This window comes from Hypanus sabinus, chromosome 22, assembly GCF_030144855.1.
Source record: "Hypanus sabinus isolate sHypSab1 chromosome 22, sHypSab1.hap1, whole genome shotgun sequence".
NCBI lineage: Eukaryota > Metazoa > Chordata > Chondrichthyes > Myliobatiformes > Dasyatidae > Hypanus > Hypanus sabinus.
The window spans coordinates 29,337,869-29,363,199 of record NC_082727.1 but is presented as its reverse complement, the minus strand read 5'-3'; the positions used below and the strand labels follow the sequence as shown (position 1 = coordinate 29,363,199).

General features: G+C 41.4%; 1 protein-coding gene across 13 annotated transcripts in view; it reads right to left on the bottom strand.

Moving 5' to 3' along the window:
* ank3b (ankyrin 3b) overlaps window positions 1-25,331 on the bottom strand; it is a 615,939-nt gene that overhangs the window by 232,025 nt on the left and 358,583 nt on the right. For all 13 annotated transcript variants that reach the window (XM_059947390.1, XM_059947385.1, XM_059947393.1 and 10 more), the window contains exon 2: window positions 10,797-10,898. In XM_059947390.1, the coding sequence (XP_059803373.1) occupies window positions 10,797-10,898 (102 nt within the window). The remainder of the gene's footprint in view (window positions 1-10,796; window positions 10,899-25,331) is intronic.

Below are 25,331 nucleotides of genomic sequence, written 5' to 3'. Positions count from 1 at the left end.
AGGTTCAAAGGTTAATTGGTCACATGGGTGTAACTGGATTGACCATAAGACCATAAATTACAGAGCCATTGAGTCTTCTCCACCATTCCATCATGGCTGATTTATAATTCCTCTCAACCCCATTCTCCTGTCTTTTCCCCATAACCTTTGACACCATTACTAACCAAGAACATATCAAGCTCTGCTTTAAACATACTCTTTGACTTGACCTCCACAGCCATCTGTGGCAATGAGTTCCACAGATTCACCATCCTCTGGCTAAAGATATTCCTCTTCATGTCAGTTCTAATGGAATGTCTTGAGTCTGTGCCTTCTGGTCCAAGACTCCCCAACTATATGAAACATCCTTTCCATGTCCACACTATCCAGGCCTTTCAATATTAGATTGGATTCAGTGTGATTCCTCTCCCATTCTTCTAAACTCCAACAGGTACAGGCCCAGAGCTATCAAACACTCCTCATATGTTAACCCTTTCATTCCTGGGATCATTCTTATGAACCTCCAATGGACTCTCTCCAAAAGCAGCACATAAGGGGTCTAAAACTGCTCACAAAACTCCAAATGTGGTCTGACCATGGCTTATAAAGCCTCAGCGTGATATATTTGCTGTTGTGTTCTAATTCCCTTAAAATGAATGCTAACATTACTTGGCTTCCTTATCAGTGACTCAACCTGCAAGTTAACCTTTAGGGAATTCTGTTCGAGAACTTCCAAGTCCCTTTGTATGCCTGATTTCTGAATTTTCTCTCAATTTTATTCTTGCTACTAAAGCACATGACCATGCACTTCCCTACACTATATTCTATCTGCCATTTCTTTGCCCATTCTTCAAATCCTTCTGCAGGCACCCTGCTGTCCTCAACACTGTCCTCTATCTATCTTTGTTTCATCCACAAACTTGGCCACTAAGTAATCAATTCCTTCATCCAAATCATGGACATATAACGTGAAAAGAAGCGTTTCCACCACCAACCCTTGAAGAACATCACTAGTCACCAAGAGTCAACCAGAAAAGGCTCCCTTAATTCCCACTATTTGCCTCCTGCCAGTCAGTCAGTCTTCCACCCATGCTAGTATCTTTCCTGTAAGACAACGGGCTCTTATCTTGTTAAACAGCCTCATGTGTGGCACCTTGTCAAAGACCTTCTGAAAATCCAAATAAACAACATCCTTTGACTCTCCTTTGTCTATCTTATCTGTAATTTTCTCAAAGTATTCCAACAGATTTGTCAGACACGATTTCCCTTATGCTAACTTTGGTCTGTTTTGTCATGAGCTTCCAAGTACCCTAAAAACTCATCCTTAGGAATAGGTTCCAGCATTTTTCCAACCACTGAAGTCAGGCTACCTGGCCTATAATTTCCTTCTTTTTTCCCTTTCCCTTTTTAAAGAATATAGTGACATTTGCAAGTTTCCAGTCCTCCGAAATCCAGTGATTATTGAAAGATCATTACTAATGTCTCCAGAATCTCTTCAGCTACTTCTTTCAGAACCTTGGGGTGTTATCCACCTTGTCCAGGTGGCTTATCTAAATCCAGACCTTCCAGCTTCCCAAGTATCTACTCCTTAGTAATAGCAATGACACTCAAGTCTGCCCCTGACACTTGCATTTCCAGCATTCTGCTCATGCACAGTGAAGACCGACACAAAATACTTACTAAGTTTGCCTGTCATTTGTTTGTACCCCAATACTACCGCTCCTACGTCATTTTCCAGCAGTCCAATATCCACTTCCATCTCTCTTTTACTCTTTATATATCTGAAAAAAACTTTTTTGTATCCTTCTTTATATTATTGGCTAGCTTGCTTTCATATTTCACTTTTTCTCTCTTTGTGGCTTTTTAGCTGCTTGCTGTTGATTTTAAAAGCTTCCCAATCCTCTAACTTCCTACTATTTTTTGCTGTATTATATGACCTCTCTTTTGTTTTTAAGCTGTCTTTGACTTCCCTTGTCAGCCACAGTTGCCTCATCCTCCCTTTAGAATATTCCTTCATCGTTGGGATGTATCTTTCCTGTGCTTTCTGAATTGCTCTGACAAACTCCAGTCCTTACTGTTCTGCTGTCATCACTGCTAGTGGCCCCTTCCAATCAACTTTGGCCAGCTCTTCTCTCATGCCTCTGTAATACTCCACTGTAATACTGATACATCTGATTTTTGCTTCTCCTTCTCAAACTACAGGGTGAATTTTCATCTCATTAACTGCAATTTTGCCTTTTCATTTGCCTCTTTCCTCACAGTCTCGTTGCATCTACTTGTATACCAACTGCTCATTCCTTAGCTTATTATTCCAGTTCCACTGCCCTGCCAAATTAGTTTAAGCCCTTGCCAACAGCTCTAGCAGATCTGTCCGCAAGGATATTGGTTCCCTCAGGTTTAGGTGTAGCTCATCCTTTTTCTACAAGTCATTCCTTCTCTAGACTTCTGGCTGTTCACCCTCCCATTTAGGATGTTGTGGACCCAATCCGAGACATCCCTGACCCTGGCACCTGGGAGGCAACATACCATCTAGGTGTCTCTTTCAACAGATTCCATTGAGTCTGCTGTCTGCTCCTCTAACTATGGAATCCCCTATCACTACTACACTCCTTACTTCCCCCTTCCCTTCTGAGTCAGAGACAGACTCAGTGCCAAAGACAGATCACTGCCACTTTCCCTGGTAGGTCACCACCCCCCACCCCCAAATGGTATCCAAAGCAGTACATTTATTATTGAGGGGAACAGTCACTGCACTCTCCTGACAGTCACCAAGGTGCCTGCCTCCTGCAACTTAGGGTGACTACTTTCCTGTCGCTCCTATCTATCAGCTCCTCATTTTCCTGTATGAGCTGAAGGTCATCCAGCTGTAGCTTCAGTTCCTTAACGCTGTCTCTGAGGAGCTGCGGCTCAATGCACCTCATGCGGATATAGTCATCAGGGAGACGGGTCTCCCCAGAGTTTCCATGTCTCACACAAGGAACACACCACTTACTCTGGACCCATTCTCAGTGCACTAGCTAGTTACTAATAGAGAGAAAAACAAACTTATGAGCAACTCGTTGATAACCTCCTCCTGGGCTTGCCCAAGCCTGTTCCCACCTAAGCTTGTTCAGCCAAAGAGCTGGAATTGGACACAGTCAGAAAATGTTGACGAAACTTGCAAGATTTTTTTTTGTTATACTGTATTACATTATACCCTTTAATTAATAAATTAAATCAAAGGCATGTGATTTTTCAATTTTAATTCTAAATATTCATAGAATGCATATTACAAGAATAAATATTTAATATGCCCCACAGTTTTACATTGTGTAAAAATGTCCGGCTCAGAGCATGGTTGGCCTGTGCAGCTGTAAAAACATTACAGGGAACATTGCTATCAGCCCTGTTATGCTCCTCCATCTATCTCTGCCTACTCTGCCCTCTAGATGTGCAGGTGCCATTCACTACAAATCCTTCTTGCTCCTGCAATGCTGTAATTTAGGTCTCACACCCCTGCGTCTCTGGTTTAAACCATCCTGAGCAGCACTGGCAAACCTCCCTGTCAGGATACTGGTATCACCCCAGTTTAGGTACTACCCAACCTTCTTGTAAAAGGTACCCCTGCTAACTTTGGCCTGTTTTGTCATGTACTTCCAAGTACCCTGAAAACTCATCCTCAGAAGAGATTCCCGTTACCCAAATATTTGAAGCCCTTCTCCTGCATCAGTCTTTAGCTACATATCTACCTTCCTATTTCTAAACCCATTATCTCAGCCACAAAGGCTAATGTCAAGCTTACAAACTACTTGTTACCTAACTCTCTAAATTGTCTTTGTAGAATCTCACTTCTCTCCTTACGCAAGGACCATGACTTCAGAGAGGGGTCAGTGGTTGAAAAGGTGAGCGACTTTAATGTCCTGGGCGTCAACATTTCCAAAGATCTGTCCTGGGCCCAAAATATTGGTGCAATCACGAAGAAGGCATGCCAACAGCTCTACTTCATTAAGAGTTTGAGGAGATTTGAGGAGATTTTGTAGATTCTTGCATGTTTCTACAGATGTACGGTGGAGAGCATTCTAACTGGTTGCACTTCAGCCCAGTATTAATGTGCAACATCACAAAAGATTACAGAAGGTTGTAGACAGCTCCATCATAGGCACAATCCTCCCTATCATAGAGGGTATCTTCAAGAGATGGTGTCTTAAGAGGATGGTATCCATCATTAGGGACGCTCACCATCCGGGACATGCCCTCTTCTTGTAACTATTATCAGAAAGGAGGTACAGGAGCCTGAAGAACCACACACAACTATTCAGGAACAGCTTCTTCCCCTCCGTCACCAGATTTCTGAGTGGTCCATGAACACCACCTAATTATTTCTTTTTATTGCACTCTAACTTATTTTGTAGTTTATGATAATTTTATGCCTTTGCTCTGTTTTGCTGCTACAAAACAAGCTTCACATCATATAGTAGTAGGCAGCCATCTATCTCAGGGGATCAGGGTTAGCACTTCTGGTGGTTTGTGTCCTCTCCAGGGCGCAAGCCTGGTGGGAAGATTTGAAGAACCGGCTGTTACCCATGCAGCAAGACTCCCCTCTCCACATCACTGATGTCCTCCAAGGGAAGGGAAGTGCCGATACAGCTTGGCACCAGTGTCACCAATAAAGGTTGCCAGAGTGAAGTTGTAAACAACATGAAACTGCCTTAGGGACTCCGGCTCTGGATTTCTTCCTCAGGGTTTACTCCCGAAGACTTTCCCATGGGTGGGTATGGCCACAAGGCAGCAGAGAAATCAGAGCTTTTCTTCTCCTGGGCGGGTTGCCGTCTAAGGATGATGAGCCCCAGCTGCCCGAACCTCGTAAAAGACAGTGATAATACACCTGATTCTGACTCCACATTCTCCCCTTTCAGAATGTCCTACACTAACTCAGTGATATCCCAGACACACACCATCCTGTTGTCATGCACACAGCCACAGAAATGCCTGCCCGACCTCCCGACTGTTTAGTTAGTCTTTGAGCTTCCTTTCTGCAAAACACAGCCAATCACCAGGCAGCCTCACTTGTCAAAACCTCTGCACTTAGATGTCAAGCACTTGGACCTCAGAAAAACGATGCTACTCTCAAAATCACCCCCAACAAATTGAGAACCCAGGGCAAGTTGTAGATTTTGAGATCTGGAGACCTGTGAGAGGGAACACCCATCATCAAGCCAGAAACTCAATGAAGTGACTTATACTAGTTAAATAGTTCTTAATTCCTAATAAACCCAATCCATCAACAAGTTTTTAAAAAAGCAGGCTTTCCTACCCAACTGTTTCCAAATTCATTCAATTGATGTCTATATCCTAGAGGAGGGGTTCCCAATCTTTCTTTGAATGCCATTAATCATGGGCCCATGGACTCCACGTTGGGAACCCCTGTCCTAGAGTATGTTATTATTCCAAAATACGTAATCAAAAATGATCAATAAAATTTTCAAGAGAAGGCTGTTGAGAAAGCCAACAATAAGAAAAACGGTTTCCTGACAATGCCTTGGAACCATTAAGAAATACAATGTCGAGACAAATCTCAGCATTCAATGTTTAGATAAGACTGACCTTCCAGGAACTGTAAACAATGTGAAGATTGAATGTCTGTTGTAGTTAGAATCTTTATATTTGTAGGGACATAGTGAGAAAACCCAGCAGAGCAGAGGGATCACAGCTTTGCAGGGAAAAGGAGGGACTGTGTACCTTATGTGACACTTCATACCATTGCAATCCACTCCATAAAACTTAGTATCTCTTCACTTTCTTTGTTACGGACTGAAAATTCCCAAGAGTTACTCAACATTATTGACAATTGAGTATATGCTTTTTAAAATCCTGTAAGTTTTTCTGATGTGAAAAACATGGGTAGTACTCTAGCAAAGTGGCTAGCACATTGCTTTACAGTGCCAGCTTTCAGCAATCAGGGCTCAATTCCCACCAATGACTGCAAGAAGTTTGTACGCTCTTCCTGTGACCATGGGGGGTTTCCTCGCATATCTCAAAGACATAGGGCTAGAGTTAGACAGATGTGGGCAGGTTATGTTGGAGCCAGAAACATACAACATCTGCAGTCTGTCCAACACAATCCTTGCCGATTTGAGTCAAATGACATATTTCACTGTGTGTTTCAATGTGCGTGTGACAAATAAGACCATATGAGATAGGAGCAAATTAGGCCATTTGGCCCATTGAGTCTGCTCCACCATTTCATCATGGCTTATCCAATTTTCCTTTCAGCCCTAATCTCCTGCCTTCTCTCCATATCCCTTCATAACCTGACCAAACAAGAATCTATCAACCTCTGGCTTAAATATATGTAAAGACTTGGCCTCTGAAGCTGCCTGAGGCAAAGAATTCCAAAGATTCACCACACTCTGGCTAAAGAAATCCCTCCTCACCTCTGTTCTAAAAGGATACCCTTCTATTCTTAGACTCTCCCACCATAGGAAACATCCTTTCTACATCCACTCTATCAAGGTCTTTCACCATTTGATAGGTTTCAATAAGATCATTCCTCATTCTGGTGAATTTCAGTGAATACAGGCCCAGAGCCATAAAAACCTCTTGATATGATAACCCATTCAATCCCAGAATCATTTCTGTGAACCTCCTTTGAACCCTCTCCAGTTTCAGCACATCCTTTCAAAGGGGCCCAAAACTGTTCACAATGCTCCAAGTGAGGCCAATCCAAAGGCTCATAAAGTCTCAACATTACATCCTTGCTTTTATATTCTGGTCCTCTTACAATGAATGCTAACATCGCATCTGCCTTCCTTACCGCAGTCTCAACCTGTAAATTAACCTTTAGGGAATCCTGCACAAGGACTCCCAAGCCCCTTTGCACCTTAGATTTTCTGTACTTTCTCTCAATTTAGAAAATAGTCAACTTTTTCATTTCTTCTACCACAGTGCATGACCATAAACTTCCTGACACTGCATTCCATTTGCCCATTCTCCTACTCTAAGTTCTCTGTAGCCTCTCTACTTCCTCAAAACTACCTGCCCCTCCACCTATCTTCATATCTGTAAACTTTGCAACAAAGCCATCAATTTCACCATCCAAATAATTGACATATAACGTAAAAAGAGTTAGTCCCAACACAGACCCTTGTGAAACACCTCTGGTCACCGGCAGCCAATCAATAGACAATAGACAATAGGTGCAGAAGTAGACCATTCGGCCCCTCGAGTCTGCACCGCCATTCTGAGATCATGGCTGATCATTCACTATCAATACCCAGTCCCTGCCTTGTCCCCATATCCCTTGATTCCCCTATCCATCAGATATCTATCTAGCTCCTTCTTGAAAGCATCCAGAGAATTGGCCTCCACCGTCTTCCGAGGCAGTGCATTCCACACCCCCACAACTCTCTGGGAGAAGAAGCTCTTCCTCAACTCTGTTTTAAATAACTGACCTCTTATTCTCAATCCATGTCCTCTGGTACTGGACTCTCCCAACAAATCAGAAAATCAACAATCAACAAACAGAAAAGGCTCCCTTTATTCCCACTCTTTCCCTCTGGCCAATCAGACATTGCTTTATCCATGCTAGGATCTTTCCTGTAATATCATGGGCTCGAAGCTTGTTAAGCAGCCTCATGTGTGTGGCACCTTGTCAAAGGCCTTCTGAAATTCCATCAACCGATTCTCCTTTGTCTATCCTGCTTGTTGTTTCTTCAAAGTATTACAACAGATTTGTCAGACAAGATTTTCCCTTGAGGAAACCATGCTAATAATGGCCTATTTTATCACGTGCCTCCAAGTACCCTGAGAACTCATCCTTGATGATCAACTCCAACATCCGCTACTGCTAGTGTCTTCCACAGTGAAGACTGATGCAAAATACTTATTCAGTTTGTCTACCATGTCCTCCATTACTAGCTCTCCAGCATCATTTTCCAATAGTCTGATATCCACTATCATCTATTTTAGTATCATTTTACTTACAGTTTAAGTATCTGAAGAAACTTTTGGCATCTACTTTGATATTGTTGCCTAGCTTACTTTCATATTCTATCTTTACCTTCTTAATGACTTTGTTAGTTACCTTCTGTTGGTTTTTAAAAGCTTCCTAATGCTCGAACTTTGCTCTATTATATGCCCTAAATTTGTCTTTTATGCTGGCTTGGACTTCTGTTAGCCATGATTGTGTCATTTTTCCTTTAGTATACTTCCTCCCCTTGGGATGTATATATCCTGTGTGTTCCGAATTGCTTCCAGAAATTCCAGCCATTGCTGCTCTGCCGTCATCCCTGCCTGTGTTCTTTTCCTATCAATTCTGGCCAACTCCTCTCTCATGCCTCTGTAATTCCCTTTACTACACTATAATACTGAGATATCTGACTTCAGCTTCTCCTCAAGTTTCAGGGTGATTATATTATGATCACTAACCCCCAAGGGTTCTTTTTACCTTAAGGTCTCTGGTTAATTCTGGTTTATTGCACAACACCCAATTGAGAATAGTTGATCCCCTAGTGGGTTCCACTACAAGCTGCTCTAAGAAGCCATCTCATAGACACTCTTGAAACTCCCCCTCCCGGAATCCAGCACCCACCTGATTTTCCCAATCTACCTGCATATTGAAATTCCCTATGATTATCGTAATTTTGCCCTTTTGGCATGTAGTTTCAATTCCGCTGTAATTTGTAGCCCAACTCAACACCTTCTGACCCTAAGTCTCTTCTTTTTAATGATTAGATTTCATTTTTTTTTTAACCAACAGAGCAACCCCCCCCCCCCCGCCCGCCTTCCTGCCAGTCCTTTTGATACAATGTGCATCCTTGGGCATTAAGCCCCCAGCTATAATTTTTTTTCAGCCATGATTCAGTGATGCCTGCATCATCATACCTGCTGATCTGCAACTGTGCTACAAGTACATCTACCTTATTCCGTAAACTGCACACATTCAAATATAACACCTTCAGTCCTGTGTTCACCCTTCTCGATTCTGTCCACCTTTTATATTGTGACCCATCCTGCTGACTGCAGTTTTGCCCCATCAACAGCCTCTCCTCATTACACATCGCCTCAGTTTGTAAAACAGCTACCTCATCTTCGGCACTATCATCCACCTTTCCTACGCCACTTCCTGCATTGAAATATATGCAGTTCAGGACTAGTTGCACCATGCTCAACCTTTTGATTCCTAACTTTGTCTGAGGTCTTACCAGCATCTTCCTCCACAACCTCTCCACTAACTGTTCTGACACTCTGGTGACTATCCCTCTGCAACTCTAGTTTAAACCCCACCATGCAGCATTAACAACCTTCCTACTCGGATATTGGTCCCCCTCCAGTTTAGGTGCAAACTGTCCCTTCTGTATAGGTCCCATCTTCCCTGGAACAGAGCCCAATGATCCAAAAACCTTATGCTCTCCTGTCTGCACCAACTCCTTAGCCACGTATTAAACTGTATAATCTTCCTAGTTCTGGCCTCATTAGCATGTAGCACAGGTAGCAATCCTGAGGTTATATCCCTGGATATCCTGCCCTTTAATTTAGCACCTAACTCCCTGACCTCTCAAAACAGAATCTCCTCACTCATTCTACCCATATCATTAGCACCTGCACGGACCACGACTTCTGGCTATTCACCTTCCCACTTAAGAATGCTGAGGACTTGAACAGAGATATCCTAGACTCTGGCACCTGGGAGGCAACATACCATCTGGGAATCTTGTTCTCACCCACAGAACCTCCTGTCCATTTCCTTAACTAATGAGTCCCCTATGACTACAGCTCACCTCTTCTCCCCCTTTCCCTTCTGAGTCACAGAGGCCGACTCGGAGCCAGAGACCCGACCACTGTGACTTTCCTCTGTTAGGTCAACCTCCCAAACAGTATCCAAAGAGATGTACCTGTTATTCAGGGGGATGGGCACAGAAGTACCCTGCACTGGCTCCTTAATCCCTTTCCCTTTCCTGACTGTCACCCATCTAATCTAAAAGAATCTGACAACTGTCAAAAGATTATTTCAGGGGAAGAGTGAATCATTTACAGTTTGAAAACCTTTGTATTGCACAGCAATCGTCAATCAGCCTGCCTTCAGGAGATTCCACATGGCAACATGTCAGGAGCTACAGCACACTCCCAACAGCTCAGTCCACTTGCTGGTCAGAGGAAAATCTTGCCAGATGTCTTATTTGACAGAAAATACACTTCCTTAAATCACATAATGCAATGTGAGCTCAGATTTCATACTCAAGTCCATTGAGAAAGAATTGTCAAGTGTTTTAGTAACAATATTAAACAGAGGTCAATTGATTTTGATGTGAAGCACAGGACCAGTTTACATACGAGGTCAGGCAGATACAGGTGATACCAGCATTATTGGAGGGTATGGAGGGGTGTTGGTTGCTTTCCTAGAAAACAGGCTCTACTGAGATTTTCCATAACACGAAGCCACATCCTTAGCGCACGCATCAATAAGAGCAGTTTTAAAAAATAAATGTTAATTTGCTTAAATACTATTAGAGCAAATTTTATTTCATGTCTCGATTTCTCATGATCTGTGAAATCTGTAAGGCATTTTGAGATTTTCTTTTGTGATCTAATTAATTTTAAGAAAGGAAACAAAAGTGTCATGTATTACTAATTTTGATCCATGCATTACATGCTATCCAGCATGTAGGATATTCCAAAAGTCTTGATTTTCTAAAGGAATTGAGAATTGCTGTACTTAAACTAGTGGAATAATTTAATTTCAGATTCCTAACCAAGAGAGTGATGCTTATCAACTTTTATTTTACTTTAGTACTGAAGAAAAAACACAATGTATCTTAAATGTGTAGTGGTTGACATACCTGGTTGCAGATGTTTATGTCAACTCCAGATTTGATATAATCAAGGGCTTTTTCCAAGTTGCCTGCGCGGGCAGCACGTAAATAGCTTGCATTGGTGTCAGTCTGTTTAAAAAGAGAGAAAGTGTTACATTAGACACAAGTGTTTGAATACCAAGTGAACACATTTCACACATTTCAACAATGAAATAATAAAAGAGAAAGCACAATTGACTCTGGTAAAATTTCATTTTCCCAGGGCTCTCCCTTCTATGACCTCAGTAGAACTTCCATAATATATAAGCCAATATAGGCAACTGTTGCATGACGCTGCAGTAATTTCATGCATGAATTGCAGCTGACATTTGTGATGGCTTTACTTCTGCACTGCAGATGGAAAATATGAAGATTCTGAAAGGTCACAAATCAAGCAATACTTGCATAGGATAGAAAATTTTGGAGGATTTAAGATATAGCCTTACAAGCAAACTAAAAGGCATAGATGAACAGCTTATAAAATTGAGATAAAGGCAGACACAAGAATGAACTGCTATTGACCATAGATATTAGAACACTACAGCACAGTACAAGCTCTTCAGCCCTTCTACTCTTAGGTCAATTTACCCTTCCCACCAACATAGCCCTCTACTTTTCTATCATCCATATGCTTATCTAAGTATTTCTTGAATGTCCCTAATGTATCTCCCTTTACCACCACCCCTGGCAGGGCATTCCACACACCCACCACTCTCTGTGTAAAAAAAACTTCCCTCTGACATCCCCCTATACTTTCCTCTGATCACCTTTAAAATTATGCCACTCATGTTAGTCATCTGTGTTGGCACGTGGCCAAATGGTTAAGGTGTTGGTCTTGTGATCTGAAGGTTGCTAGTTCAAGCTATGGCAGTGTGTTCTGTCCTTGAGCAAGGCACTTAAGCACACATTGCTCTGCGATGACACCGGTGCCAAGCTGCATCAGCCCTTGCCCTTCCCTTGGACAACATCAGTGGTATGGAGAGGAGAGACTTGCAACATGGGTAACTGCTGGTCTCCCATACAACCCTGCCCAGGCCTGCACCCTGGAAACTTCCCAAGGCGCAAATCCATGATCTTTCGAGACTAACAGATACCTATTATTAGTCATTTCTACTAGGAAAAAGTTTCTGGCCATCTATGCCTCTTATCATCTTCTGCACCTCTGTTAAGTCAACTCTCATACCCCTTTGCTCCAAAGAGAAAAGCCTTAGTTCACTCAACCTCTCCTCTTAAGACATGCTCTCTAATCCAAGCAGCATCCTGGTAAACCTCCTCTGAATGGATTGAAAATGGTAAATGGTTACATGACTGATGTGAAAATAATGACAGAAATTAGCAAAATACAATCATATAAGATCCAGAGAATGCATGAATATCATAGCAAGTTGATTTAAAAATCCCAATAAGTGGAGCCAACTCTAGTTAGTATAGTAATTTCATTTCAATTAAAAGCTGATGTACATGTCTCTCCTAAACAGGTATCAGACACGTTGATCTATCAGCTGGTGGGTTAGACATATCGTAGGCAAACAACAAACTGCTGGAGGAACTCAATGGGCCAGGCAGCATCCAGCACCATATTGTAGGTACTGATCTGGAATGTGGCATCGACAAATGAGATACAATAGAGTGCATGGGAGGACAGAACAAATACCTGTGTTGTTTGCCCGACCCAGAAATGGAAACAGTGAAGGGAAAGGGCAGGTTGGATTTGCCATGTGTGAAGGCCAAAAAAAATAGCAATGATGACAAAAAAATTGCATAATGTTCATGGGGCAGACATTGATGTATCAAAAGACAAGATCTGCATACAACAAAGGATGCACCAAACATTATGTGGAAAAGGAGGCTTAGGGTGGAGAGGGACGGGTTAAGTTTCCGGTCAAGAAAGAAGGATGAAAGCACAGAAGGACCAGATGTCCACTGTTGAAGTGAGATGGAAACTGTTCAAATGATGAATGGAAATTGATTGAAAGGAAATGCATGCATAAGTGGAAAGATAGCAGTTTCCTAGGGCAAAAACAAGCCGAGCCTCTGGGTCTACCAGGCCAAAATTTTATCGTCTGCATGTTGAAAGACATAGAGCCCCATTCCCCTAATCCCTGCTGTGTTAGTTAAATTCCCAGTTCAGCAAAAGCTGAGTTTTAAAATTTTCATGCTCTGCTACTCCCCAATTCTGAAAGCTACATCAGATCTAGACTCAGAGAAACCTGCGCTCCTTTAATTGTACACCATCTAACAAAGGCTGATACTCTCTCCAGTATCTCCTTATACTTGGAATTCACCATTTAATCTTCTCTCTTTCTTTCCCTGGTGAATAACATTGAATCAAATATCACAGTTCCAATGCAGCCTGAAAGCAAATTTTTTTGTGAAATCTTCTGTAAGACACCTTAAGGTATGTTATAAAGTCAAAGGTGATATATAAATCTGAATCAGACTCAAAAATAGTAATTTCCCCAAGCTGTCCGGTTGATCAACACCTCTTCCTGTGCACCCACCTATCACCACTGCTTCAGAATTTCCTGACTGTAACCTTATGTACAGATACTCATGTACCTAATGTCACTTTATATACATAGAGTCAGTCTATATATAGAAGCTCATCTTATGTACTTATATTCATTGTGTCTTTTAATTGTGTTCTTTACACTGATTTTTTTTTAATGCTGCATTAGATCTGGAGTTACAACCATTTCATTCTCCTTTGCACTTGAAAGTAAAATGAAAGTAAACAATATTGAACCTTGTGTGGATAACCCTGTTAAGGCTGTACTTCTGTTAACATGGCATATAATATTTCTTGTGAGAATGCTTGGTAATGTAGCCAGTACCATAGGATATGACAGTTGCTTGTTAGTCAGTTCTTTTAGATTGACGCCAAACAAAGAGTTAGAATCCCATGAATTGATCAAGTTTAGGAGAGGTGACCTTGTATTACTGGATGAGAAAAAATAATTGATAAATCCTTGCAATGTGATTTTGATAATGTTTTAAAAAAATATAAATTGACAACTGGTAGGCCATGTAGAGTGGCAGCGATTCGTTAATTATCTTTCAATCAAGCTCAATGAGTACACTCCCCCAGGTGATTTTACACACAGTTTCTATTTAACAAAGATGATGCCAGGACTTGAGGGCTTGCATTATAGGAAATGTTTAAAAAGTCAGTACTTTATTCCTTAGAACGTAGATGAATGAAGGGATATTTGATGGAAGTATATAAAATTATGAGGAGCATTGATAGGGTAAATGCAAGCAGGCTTTTTCCACTGACGTTGAGTGAAACTGGAACTAAAGGTCATGGGTTAAGGGTGAAAGGTAAAATATTGAAAGGGAATTTAAAGGGGAATTTCTTCATTCAGAGGGTGGTGAGAGTGTGGAATGAGCTGCTAGCAGAAGTGGTAGATACAAGTTTGATTTCAATATCTCCTTCTACCTTAGGCCACAAACTTATCAATCACCCAATGAGTTATTAACTTCAAGCTTTCTGCATAATCACTCAAAGAGTTGAACTGCATGTGCATGTAACGAGAGCTGTATAGCTCATCTCCTTCTACCTTAGGCCACAAACTTATCAATCACCCTTGCTGTGGACACTTTCTGAGGGCCCAAGATCCGTATGGTCCACAACTGCTGGACTAAGTGTGTAAGTGTAGGAGGGGACTATATTGAAAAATAAATGTGCTTGGTTTTCTAAAATTGACTCCTTCTACCTTAGGCCATGGACTTATCAATCACCCTTTGAATTATAAAATTTACAAGTATGCTTAAATACAAACAATTATTCCTATTAACTGCAGAAACAGGCCCTATCTTTCTCATTTGGTCATCTTGTCTGTTGCAATTGGAGCTGTCAACATGGCCTCCTTTATATCGCTGAGGCCAAGAGCAGACCAGGCAGCTGCATTGCCAAGCACCTGTGCTTTTGCTGCAATGACCATTGGACTTCGCTGTTGCAGGCTATTTTAATTCCCACTCTGACCTGCTGATCATTGGACCTTCTCCATTGCCAGTGTGAGGCCAACCACAAAATTGAAGAATAACATCTCACATTTTGCCTGGCTTGAACATTGAACTCTCTAAGGCAGCCTTCTCTCCCTCCGTCCCTTTCTCTCTCCTGATCTACCTAAGTTCTCTAACACATACCCTTCATTCCAACCTATGCCACCCGCTATCCTTTCTACTCATCCACCTTTTCCATCTGTCCATCACAAACACACTCCTCAGACTAGGTACCCTATCTTCCCCTTACTCTCCCTATCCCATCCACTTTCCTTTTATCCCTTATTTGGTTCCACTCTTCACCTTCTTGTCAGATTCCATCATCTGCAGCCCTTTGTTGCCTCCACCTTCCAGCCTCTGTTGTTATCTCTACCCCTCCCTCCGCTAATCCTGCTTCACCTGTCACTTGCTAGCCATCGCCTCACACCTACCCCTCACCTTTTTATACTGGCCATCTCCCTCACTGCTGTTTCTTTCCAGATAAGTGTCTCGGCTGAAATGCCAACTGTTCATTTCCCTCGACAGATGATGTCTGATCCTTTGAGTTCCTCCAGCACTGTGTTTTTACTGCAGATTCCAGCATCTACAGTCTTGTATCTCAAGTAGCAATTTTTATTTACTTATTATTTTTGTCCTTGACAATACCATCAGTGTTTGCTGTACATGGATCACTAATTTGTTTCTTATGTCATTCCAGTTTCTCACCATTGACACATATACACCCAGATGTCACAGCAATAATTCAATGAAGCAAACACAGATAACTCTTGTCAGCTCAGCTCACTAAAGAAAATTATTGTGTTAATTATTTTTAAGTTAACTGTGTTCCACATATGGAAAACAGAATAGAGATAACCGTTTAATTCCTTAAAGCATGGATGGTGGAAAAGAACAGTAAAAGTCCTGGAGGAACTCAGCAAGTCAGACAGTAACTATAGAGAGGAATGAACAGAAGATGTTTCAGGTTAAGATCCTTCAACCCCTCCACAGATGCTGCCTAACTTGATGAGCTCCTCCAGCATTTTGTGTGCGTTGGTCATGATTTCCAGCATCTGCACAGTCTCGTGTTGAGGGTGGAAAAACAACATTACATTTTCCTTTTTCTTCCATTCTGTTATGGTACACATTTAGAATTAACTGAATGTTTTGATGTTTGCTGTACTCCGAGTAATGCTGGTTATGAACAAGATTGAGCTTTGTGCTTTTAAAGGCAACAGATATAATTAATTATTGAGAGAAATTTTATGCCTCAGTCTATGGAAGGATGTGGTGGTGCTGGAGAAGGTTCAGAAGTGATTTGCGAGAATAATCCTGGGGATGAAAGGATTAATGTATAAAGAGTGTTCTGTGGCTCTGAAGAAGAAAGTTCCAAAGATGGTCTAAAAATAGACATTCGATAAGCTTAAACACGCTTTGTACATTCTGCATAGACTCTGTTATAGGTCAAGAACCCACAGCGCACATAACTCAAAGTTTCCTGTGTTCCCTTTTGCTGTGCTAAATGAGAATCATATGCCCCTGTTGTCTGACGACATGGTAATAGATCAATAACAGCAACAAATAATTATGTTGTGACAAATAACTACAAACATTGCATAATAGCTGCTGCTGAATTTTAGCAACCATGCTGCAGAGAAATTCCACTGTATTACCTGTGTTAAAATTTTATTTTATATTGATATAATCTGTTAAAATATAAATAAATTTATCCTGCCCCACATACAATCACCATCCATGACAGAATTGGATGCAAAATTAAAATGTGTGCCAAGAGTAACTCACAGAAGACAGCCTACATACCTATCTATGTTGGACATGAGAAATGCATATCTAGAACAATACTGTCAAGTTTACTTCAACTTAACTATATACATATATACTATCAAATAAGATATTTCTCTGGACCAGGGTGTAAAGCACAGTAGTACACAAAAACACATGTATAACACACAATAATTTAGGAAAATCAGAATAAGATCTACAAATGAATTATGTATGAACAAAGTAATGTGCATAAATTAAATACTGTCAGAACAAGAACAAATTAGCTGGTGACACTTCGAATGTGATGCGGCAGCGAGTTCAGAAGCCAGATGCCTGAGGGGAATAAACTGCTTCCCATCCTGACTGTTCTTGTCACACAAATTATTTTAAAATGGCCAATTTTTTGATGGAAGCCCTAACATGAAGTTTGCAGAAGGCTGATCTCTTCTAGATGTTGTTGAGTTTACAGTGCTATCTGCACCATTTTCCAATGAAATTGATGGGACCACGGAAATTGACGATGGATTGTCAATAACTACAGCCACCCATCTGAAAATATGACTCATAACAGTGGAGTGTTTTTCTCCTGATTCCTATTAACTTCAACTTTACAGTTGTTTGGATGGCATGTTTATGTCACATCCATTCAGTTTCACCACTCCTCTGGAACTCGCCTCCTTGCTCAAGATTAGACTGAGGCTTTGATGAGATCTGCAGAGAAGCATTCCTGGTCAAACCCAAAATGAGTGCCAAATAAATGTCACAAAAATCCGCAGATGCTGGAAATCCAAGCAACAAACACAAATTGCTGGAGGAGCTCAGCAGGCCAGGCAGCATCTATGGAAGGGAGTAGTGACGTTTCAGGTCAAGACCCTTCAGCAGGACCAAATAGATTTTTCTTGATTGCCCTGTTAATAATAGCCTACATCAGTTTGCTGACAATTGAGCATGCAATAATGCAGGAATTTTTTTGGATTGGATTTGTCTTCTTCTCCAGGAACAGGACATCCAAGGACAATTTCCTTCATTGTTAAATCAATATCAGCATTAAACTGTATTGTAACAGCTTTCCAAGAGGCAAGTAGCTCTACAGCAGGTCTTTGGCACTAAATTAAAATCCTGTTGGTTCCTATAACCTTTGATATTTCCAGTACACTGAGCAGCTTCTTAATATCACATGGCATGCATTGAGTAGGCACACAACTTATCGATGATGATGACGACATCTACAGGAAGCTTAAGTAACTAGCATAATTTGTTGAAGTCGGTATTAGATTTGCCTTAAGCACTCTCCGGCTGAAGTCTTTTGATATTATTTTACGTCTGGGATGTGTTGGAACTTCTGCTTCTGTTTAGTTTCTACTGTCAACCATCATTCAGAACGCAGTCCCATCCGTGGCTTGCTTGTTTTTGTATGCAACATACAATTTCTCCTGTTTAAAGAAGGTGGGTGAGTCAGGTCGACCTCTAGAGTGGTGGATAAACGCTGGGTGAGGTGGGAACACGAGTAAGTGACACACATGGGTAAGGGTAGTGCCAGATGAATGCGGAGTGTTAGCAAATGAAAGGTCCGAGAGACTGGTAGAATCGGATGAGCAAAAGTTAGGAGTGGTTAAGAGGAGTCTGGTAAGCAAATGGATGAATCGGGATCAGATTTATTTATCACATGTACATTGAAACATGCAGTGAAATGTGCCACTTGCGTGAACAACCAGCACACAAGGGTGCGCTGGGACAGCCCGCAGGTGTTGCCACACCTTCTGGCGCCAACGCAGCATGCCCACTATGCTTGGGAGAATAACGTGAAAAACACAACACTGAGTGAGAGAATCTCGACAACACAGAACATAACACTGAGCGAGAGAAAACCTCTCACTTACTGTCAGCAAGACCAAGGAACCTCAGGAGAGGCAAACCAGAGGTCCATGAGCCCCCTCATCGGAGGATCAGAGGTGGAGAAGATTAGCAACTTTAAATTTCTGGGTGTTACTATTTCAGAGGACCTGTCCCGGACCTGCATCCTGGACCCTGGAGTGGAGTATATATTGACTGGCTGCATCCTAGCTTGGCATGGAAGCACCAATGCCTTTGAATAGAAAATCCCACAAAAAGTACTGGAATTGGCCCAGTACATCATAGGGAAAGCCCTCGCAACCACTGAGTGCATCTACATAAAACGCTGGTGTAGGAACGCTTTATTCATCATCAGAGATCCTCACCACCCATACCATGCTCTTTTCTTGCTACTGCCATCAGGTTGAATGTGCAGGTGCCTCAGGACTCATACCACGAGGTTCAAAAACAGTTACAACCCCCTCAACCATCAGGCTCTTGAACAAAGGGGTTAATGATACTCAATTGCCCATCCATTGAGATGCTCCCACAACCAATGATCTCACTTTAAGGACACTTTATTTTGCTATTTCATGTTCCCATCATTTATTGCTATTTATTTTATGTTTGCATTTACACAGTTTGTTGTCTTCTGCACTCATTGATCCTGTTATAGATGCTATTCTATAGATTTGCTGAGCATGTATACAGAAAAATTAATCTCAGGGCTGTATAAGGAAACATACTGTTTATGTACTTTGATAATAAATTTACTTTGAACGTTGAACAAAACAACAGCAAAATAAGCTCCTTTCCTCTCTAAATCCCACCCAATCACACACAAGGAGAGATCTCCAACTCCAGGATAGGCCTCAGGCCTTCCACAGTGCAAGATACTTCTGTGGAGGGAAGAGGACATTTGCACTGGAACAATTTCAAATTTATCAGAAATGATTCTCAAAGAGCAACACACACACAAAATGCTGTTGGAACTCAGCAGGTCAGGCAGCATCAGGATTTCCAGCATCTGCAGAATCTCTTGTGTTTATGATGCTCAAAGATATGCCTGTTGGAAGATATGAAGGTGACAGAGGAAAAAAATAAATGGGACTTTTTGTGAGAGTATCATTTAGAAAGCATGTACCATTCAATCACTCAATTGTCAGCTGACATCACAGGTTTTCCTTTCAGCCAATCTACTTCAAAGCAGGACTCCTTTCCTGGCAATGTCATCGCGGGGGGGGGGGGGGGGGGTGGTGGTGGTGTTCCCAAGTTACTCCATTACACAGAGGAGGAGGAGCAGTTGAGAGAGATACTCAAAATCAGAACCATTCCATCCAATTTGAATCACTGACACCTCTCAGACGTGCTGCGAGAAACACCATTTTGGCCACTTGCCCTGATTTTAGCAGGAAAGACCTCACACAATACATGCACACCAAGTTACTTAACAATCAGATGACACCAATAAGTACTCAATAAAATAAAGCAGTCGCAAAGATGAAAGGCAGCATCAACACTGGACATTTCATCTACAATTACTCAACGTTATGGTGCGTAGCCCACAATATATGAATACAGATAATGAGACAACAATAAAATTACCAAAAAATGCCTAACACTAATACTTTCAAATTTGCTGATCAGAAATATGATCAGCTGCATTAGATTTCATTTAGATCTGCAGCCTGCAGCAAATACGCACACAGAACCACACTGTTTTTAGTAGTTTGCTGGTTTACCAATGAACTCAGAGCACAAGAGCCTCAGAAGAATGTTTAGTACTTAAAATATATTACCAAAGTTTTTTTTGCAGTGTCATTGATGCAGGAATTGTCATCACCGATAAGAGCATCACCGGATTGGTCAGCTAGTGCTGTGGACCCTAGCAGCAAAATGAGGAAATCACACACCTTCAGGAACAAATAATCAAGAAGTTTTCTGAATCTTTTCTCCAATTAGTTAGTCAGAAAACCTTAAATTTTAAAGCACAGCATCTTTATACTTATGACTGTGAAGTTAAGCACAGCTCCAATGTCATATTTAAGTTTGCTGACGACACTACTGTCATTGGCCAAATCAAAGGTGGTGATGAATCAGCATATCAGAGGGAGATTGAAAATCTGGCTGAGTGGTGTCACAACAAAACCTTGTACTCAATGTCAGCAAGACCAAGGAACTGACCATTGACTTCGAGAGGAGAAATCTGAAGGTCCGTGAGCCAGTCCTCATCAAGGGATCAGTGGTGGGAAAAATATTGACTGGTTGCATCAGAGCCTGGTATGAAAATACCAAAGCCCTTGAACGGAAAAATCCCACGAAAAGTAACAGATACAGCCTAGTCCATCCTGGGTAAAGCCCTCCCACCACTGAGCACATCTATATGGAGCGCTGTCGCAGGAAAGCAGTATATATTAAGGACCCCCACTTAGGTCATGCTCTCTTCTTGCTGCTGCCATCACGAAGGTGGTACAGGATGCTCAGGACCCACGTCACCAGGTTGATGAACAGTTATTATCCCTCAACCATCAGGTTCTTGAACCAGAGAGGATAACTTCAATTGCCTCAGCGCTGAACTGTTCCCACAACCTATGAACTCACTTTCAAGGATTCTTTATCTCATATTTTTTGATATTTATTGCTTATTTACTTATTTTATTTTTATCATATTTCTTGTCTTTTGCACATTGGTTGTTCGTCTGTCAGAACTGATGAAGAGTCTCAGTTCAAAATGTCTTCGGCTTATTGCCTCCCTAAATATTGCCTGACCTGCTGAGTTTCTCCAGCATTTTGTGTGTGTTGCTCTGGATTTCCAGTATCTACAGAATCACTTGTGTTCATAACATGCTTTCACAATCTTTAGGATAAAATACAGAAAACACAGAGCAAACCTGTTAGTCCTATCCACCCTTTCATTTCACTGAAAAACTGCAATTTATTCTCTCTGATATATGACTATTAATTTCCTTTTGACACCTGTCAATATTAAGAGGTAATTTTCAGTGGCCAACCAAGACGGTTTTGGAATGTGAGGGGAAACTAGGAGACTCCGAAGAACCCTGTATGTGAGAGAAGGTGAAACTCTCTACAATCAGGGGGTCAAAGCTTGATCCCTGGAGCTGAGAGATAACATTGTTAACTCTAGGTGGCAATCTAACTTACATGAGACAATAGGCTGCTCTCACCTTGGCTTTTAACTAGCCATTCAGACTTGCTGGATATTCTTAAATTCTCCAGTTTTCTGGTACAGTTCAACACTGGGCATTCTTCAATGGCTTTTCTCTTACAGACTTTGTACATTCGATTAAGGAAATGCAGGAAATTCAGAGCAACGCCTACAAAATCCTGGAGGAATTCAGCAGGTCAAGCAGTATTATTGAGGGAAATGAACAGTCGACTTTTCAGGCTGAGACCCTTCAACAGATCTCAACCCAAAATGCTGACTGTTTATTCCCCTCCAAAGATATTACCTGACCTGCTGAGTTACTCCAGGATTTGGTGTGTGTTGCTCTTAAAGATTTTCTTTTGTCACGTGCATTGAAACATACAGTGAAAGATACAGTCAAATGCATCACTTTGCATCAACCAAGATCAGTGGGGATTGATTTGGGCAGCCGCAAGTGTCAGCACACTTCTGGTGACGACGTAGCATGTCCACAATTCTATCATTATTCTCCACAAGGAATGAGGACTTAGACCATAAGACATAGGAGCAGAACTAGGCCATTCAGCCTATCAAGTCTGCCCCGCCATTCAATCATGGGCTGATCCAATTCTTCCAGTCATCCCCACTCCCCTGCCTTCTCCCCATACCCTTTGATGCCCTGGCTAATCAAGAACCTATTATCTCTGCCCAAAATACACCCAATGACTTGGCCTCCAGAGCTGCTCGTGGCAACAAATTCCACAGATTTATCACCCTCTGACTAAAGTAATTTCTCTGCATCTCAGTTCTAAATGGACGTCCTTCAATCCTGAAGTCGTGCCCTCTTGCCCTAGACGCCCCTAAAATGGGAAATAACTTTGCCATATCTAATCTGTTCAAGCCTTTTAACATTGGAATATTTCTATGAGATCCCCCCTCATTCTCCTGCACTCTAGGGAACACAGACCAAGAGCTGCCAGACATTACTCATACGGTAACCCTTTCATTCCTGGAATCATTCTCGTGAACCTTCTCTCCAATGTCAGAATACCCTTTCTAAAATAAGGAGCCCAGAATTGCACACAATACTCCAAGTGTGGTCTGACGAGTGCCTTATGAAGCTTCAACATCACATCCATACTCTTACATTCTATACCTCTAGAAATGAATGCCAACATTGCATTCGCCTTCTTCACAGCCAAATCCTGCACAAGGACTCCCAAGTCACTTTATGTCTCTGTATTTTGAAATCTCTCCCCATCTAAAAATAGTCTGCCTGTTTATTTCTTCCACCAAAGTGCATGACTGTACATTTTCCAACATTGTATTTCATTTGCCACTTCTTTGCCCGTTCCCCTAAACTATCTAAGTCTCTCTGCAGGCTCTCTGTTTCCTCAACACTACGTACTCCTCCACCTATCTTTGTATCGTCAGCAAATTTATCCACAAATCCACTAATCCCATAGTCCAAATTATTGACATACATCATAAAAAGCAGCCGCCCCAACACTGACCCCTGTGGAATTCCACTGGTAACCAGTAGCCAGCCAGAATAGGATCCCTTTATTTCCACTCTGTTTTCTGCCATCAGCCAGTGCTCCACTCACGCTAGTAACTTCCCTGTCATTCCATGGGCTCTTATCTTGTTAACCAGCCTCATGTGCAGCACCTTGTCAAAGGCCTTCTGAAAATCCAAGTACACCACATCCACCTCATCTCCTTTGTCTACCCTGCTTTTAATTTCCTCAAAAAATTGCAGTAGGTTAGCCAGGCAGGATTTTCCTTTCAGGCTTTGGCCTATCCTGTCATGTGCCTCCATTTACTCCGTAATCTCATCCCTAACAATCGATTCCAACAACTTCCCAACCACCGATGTCAGGGTAACAGGTCTATAGTTTCCTTTCTGCTGCCTCCCATCCTTCTTAAAGTTTTTTCTTAAAAGTTAGATTTCAAGTTTGACTTTTAGTTCTGGGATCAACAATGCTGTTAACAAGATGTGGAAGCAACCAGTGACTGTCATCCTGAAAGAAATGTCAAAGATTTGGATGTAAGAAAATGAACAACTGCTGAAAGTTTTTGGACAGTTCCAAACAAATAACCCAGCAGAAGAACGTATAGTAATTTGACTTGAAATGAACGTGTCATGACTAACTTCAAAATAGTAATGTCTCTGCCAAGTGTTCCAGCAGCTTCACTGAGAGACCCCAGGAGCGTCAAATGGGAGACTCAGGAGGGACTGTGGAAGATCCAAGAATTCACTCCCCCTACCCACCCAGTTAGTCCATGCAAAGATAGCATGGGGGTCCCAAATATAGTGTATGACACTCAAAGGGAAATTAACTTAAATCTTTCAGTTTATAATGACTCCTGGAACAAGAGTTGAAAGAATTTTAGAATAAACTTACTGATCAGTCAAGAAAAATCAAAATATACTGCAAGACTTGTGTTTTCACAATGCTTCACAACCTGAAAATGTCCACAAACTCTTAACCTGGAAAAGTGTGAGGTGATTCGTTTTGGAAGGTTCAGTTTGACGGCAGAACTCAGGGTTAATGGATTGATTTTTAGCAGTGTGGAGGAGCAGAGTGATCTGGTGGGGAGTCTCCATCCACAGAGATCTCACAGTTGCTGTGCCAGTTGATAGGATTAGTTGAGGGATCAAGAACGTTGGGGTAATGTTGCAGCTCTACAAAACCCTGCTAATACGAGGGGTTATAATTTTAAGGGGATTGCAGGAAAGCTAAAGCGAGATGTCAGAGGTAAATTTTTACACAGAGTGGAGGGTGCATGGAATATCAGGTGATGGCAGAGGCAGATACATTTAGGGATTTAACATGGATGACAGAAAAATGGAGGGAAGGGTTAGATTGATCTTAGAGTAGGTAAAAGGTCGGCACAACATCAGAGGCTGAATAGTTTGCACTATGATGTAATGTTCTATGCTCTCCATTCCAGTTAATATGTAACGCAGAGTCTTTAGAACAATATAGGAAACGTAGTAGCCAAAAGGTGCATCTGAAAGTCTCACAAACAACATTGATAACCAGATCATCTGTTTTATTGATTCACTGGCAGTAAAGGCAAATCCTCCAAATTGTTTCTTGCACCTGACAGGGCAAACCGGATCTTAACAGATTATTGTTCAGAGATAACAATTTCAACAGTGCCATGCTCCCTCATGTCTGCTCGGATGTGTTGGTTCAGATTATATACTATAATTGTTTCTGCAATGAGATTTCAACTCACAACCTTTCAAATCTCAAATGAGAATGCTGCCATTAAAGCATAGAAAATCTACAGCAAGTCATTAGTTAACCTTCACAAAGTAATATCCCATCCAGCCTAAATATAGAGTTCTCAATGAAACCACATCTACTTACTTAATAAACAGCCTTATTTTAAACCAGGCTGGTTCTAATCCAACTACAAGAGAACACAATAAAATATTGAATAATACCATGTTAAATTAGAATTCCAGAATAGGAAGCAAAGCTTTTTTAATGGCATGAAAAATATCCATTTATTATTCCACTTATATAATAAACTCTCCATACAGAGAATACAGTTTTAGCATGCGGTGATGTTAAAACTTTAATCAGAATTGATGGTATTTAGGAAAGGATGAAGGAGTTAAAAATACATTATCTTATTGTTATCTCGAAACACTCTGCACATTGTTGAAGAGTACTGTACAAGTTCAACTTAGGTCCGCCCTCAACAACAGCTTCAGACTGGTCACCAACCTTACTAAAATAAATTTATATTTAATCAACAAA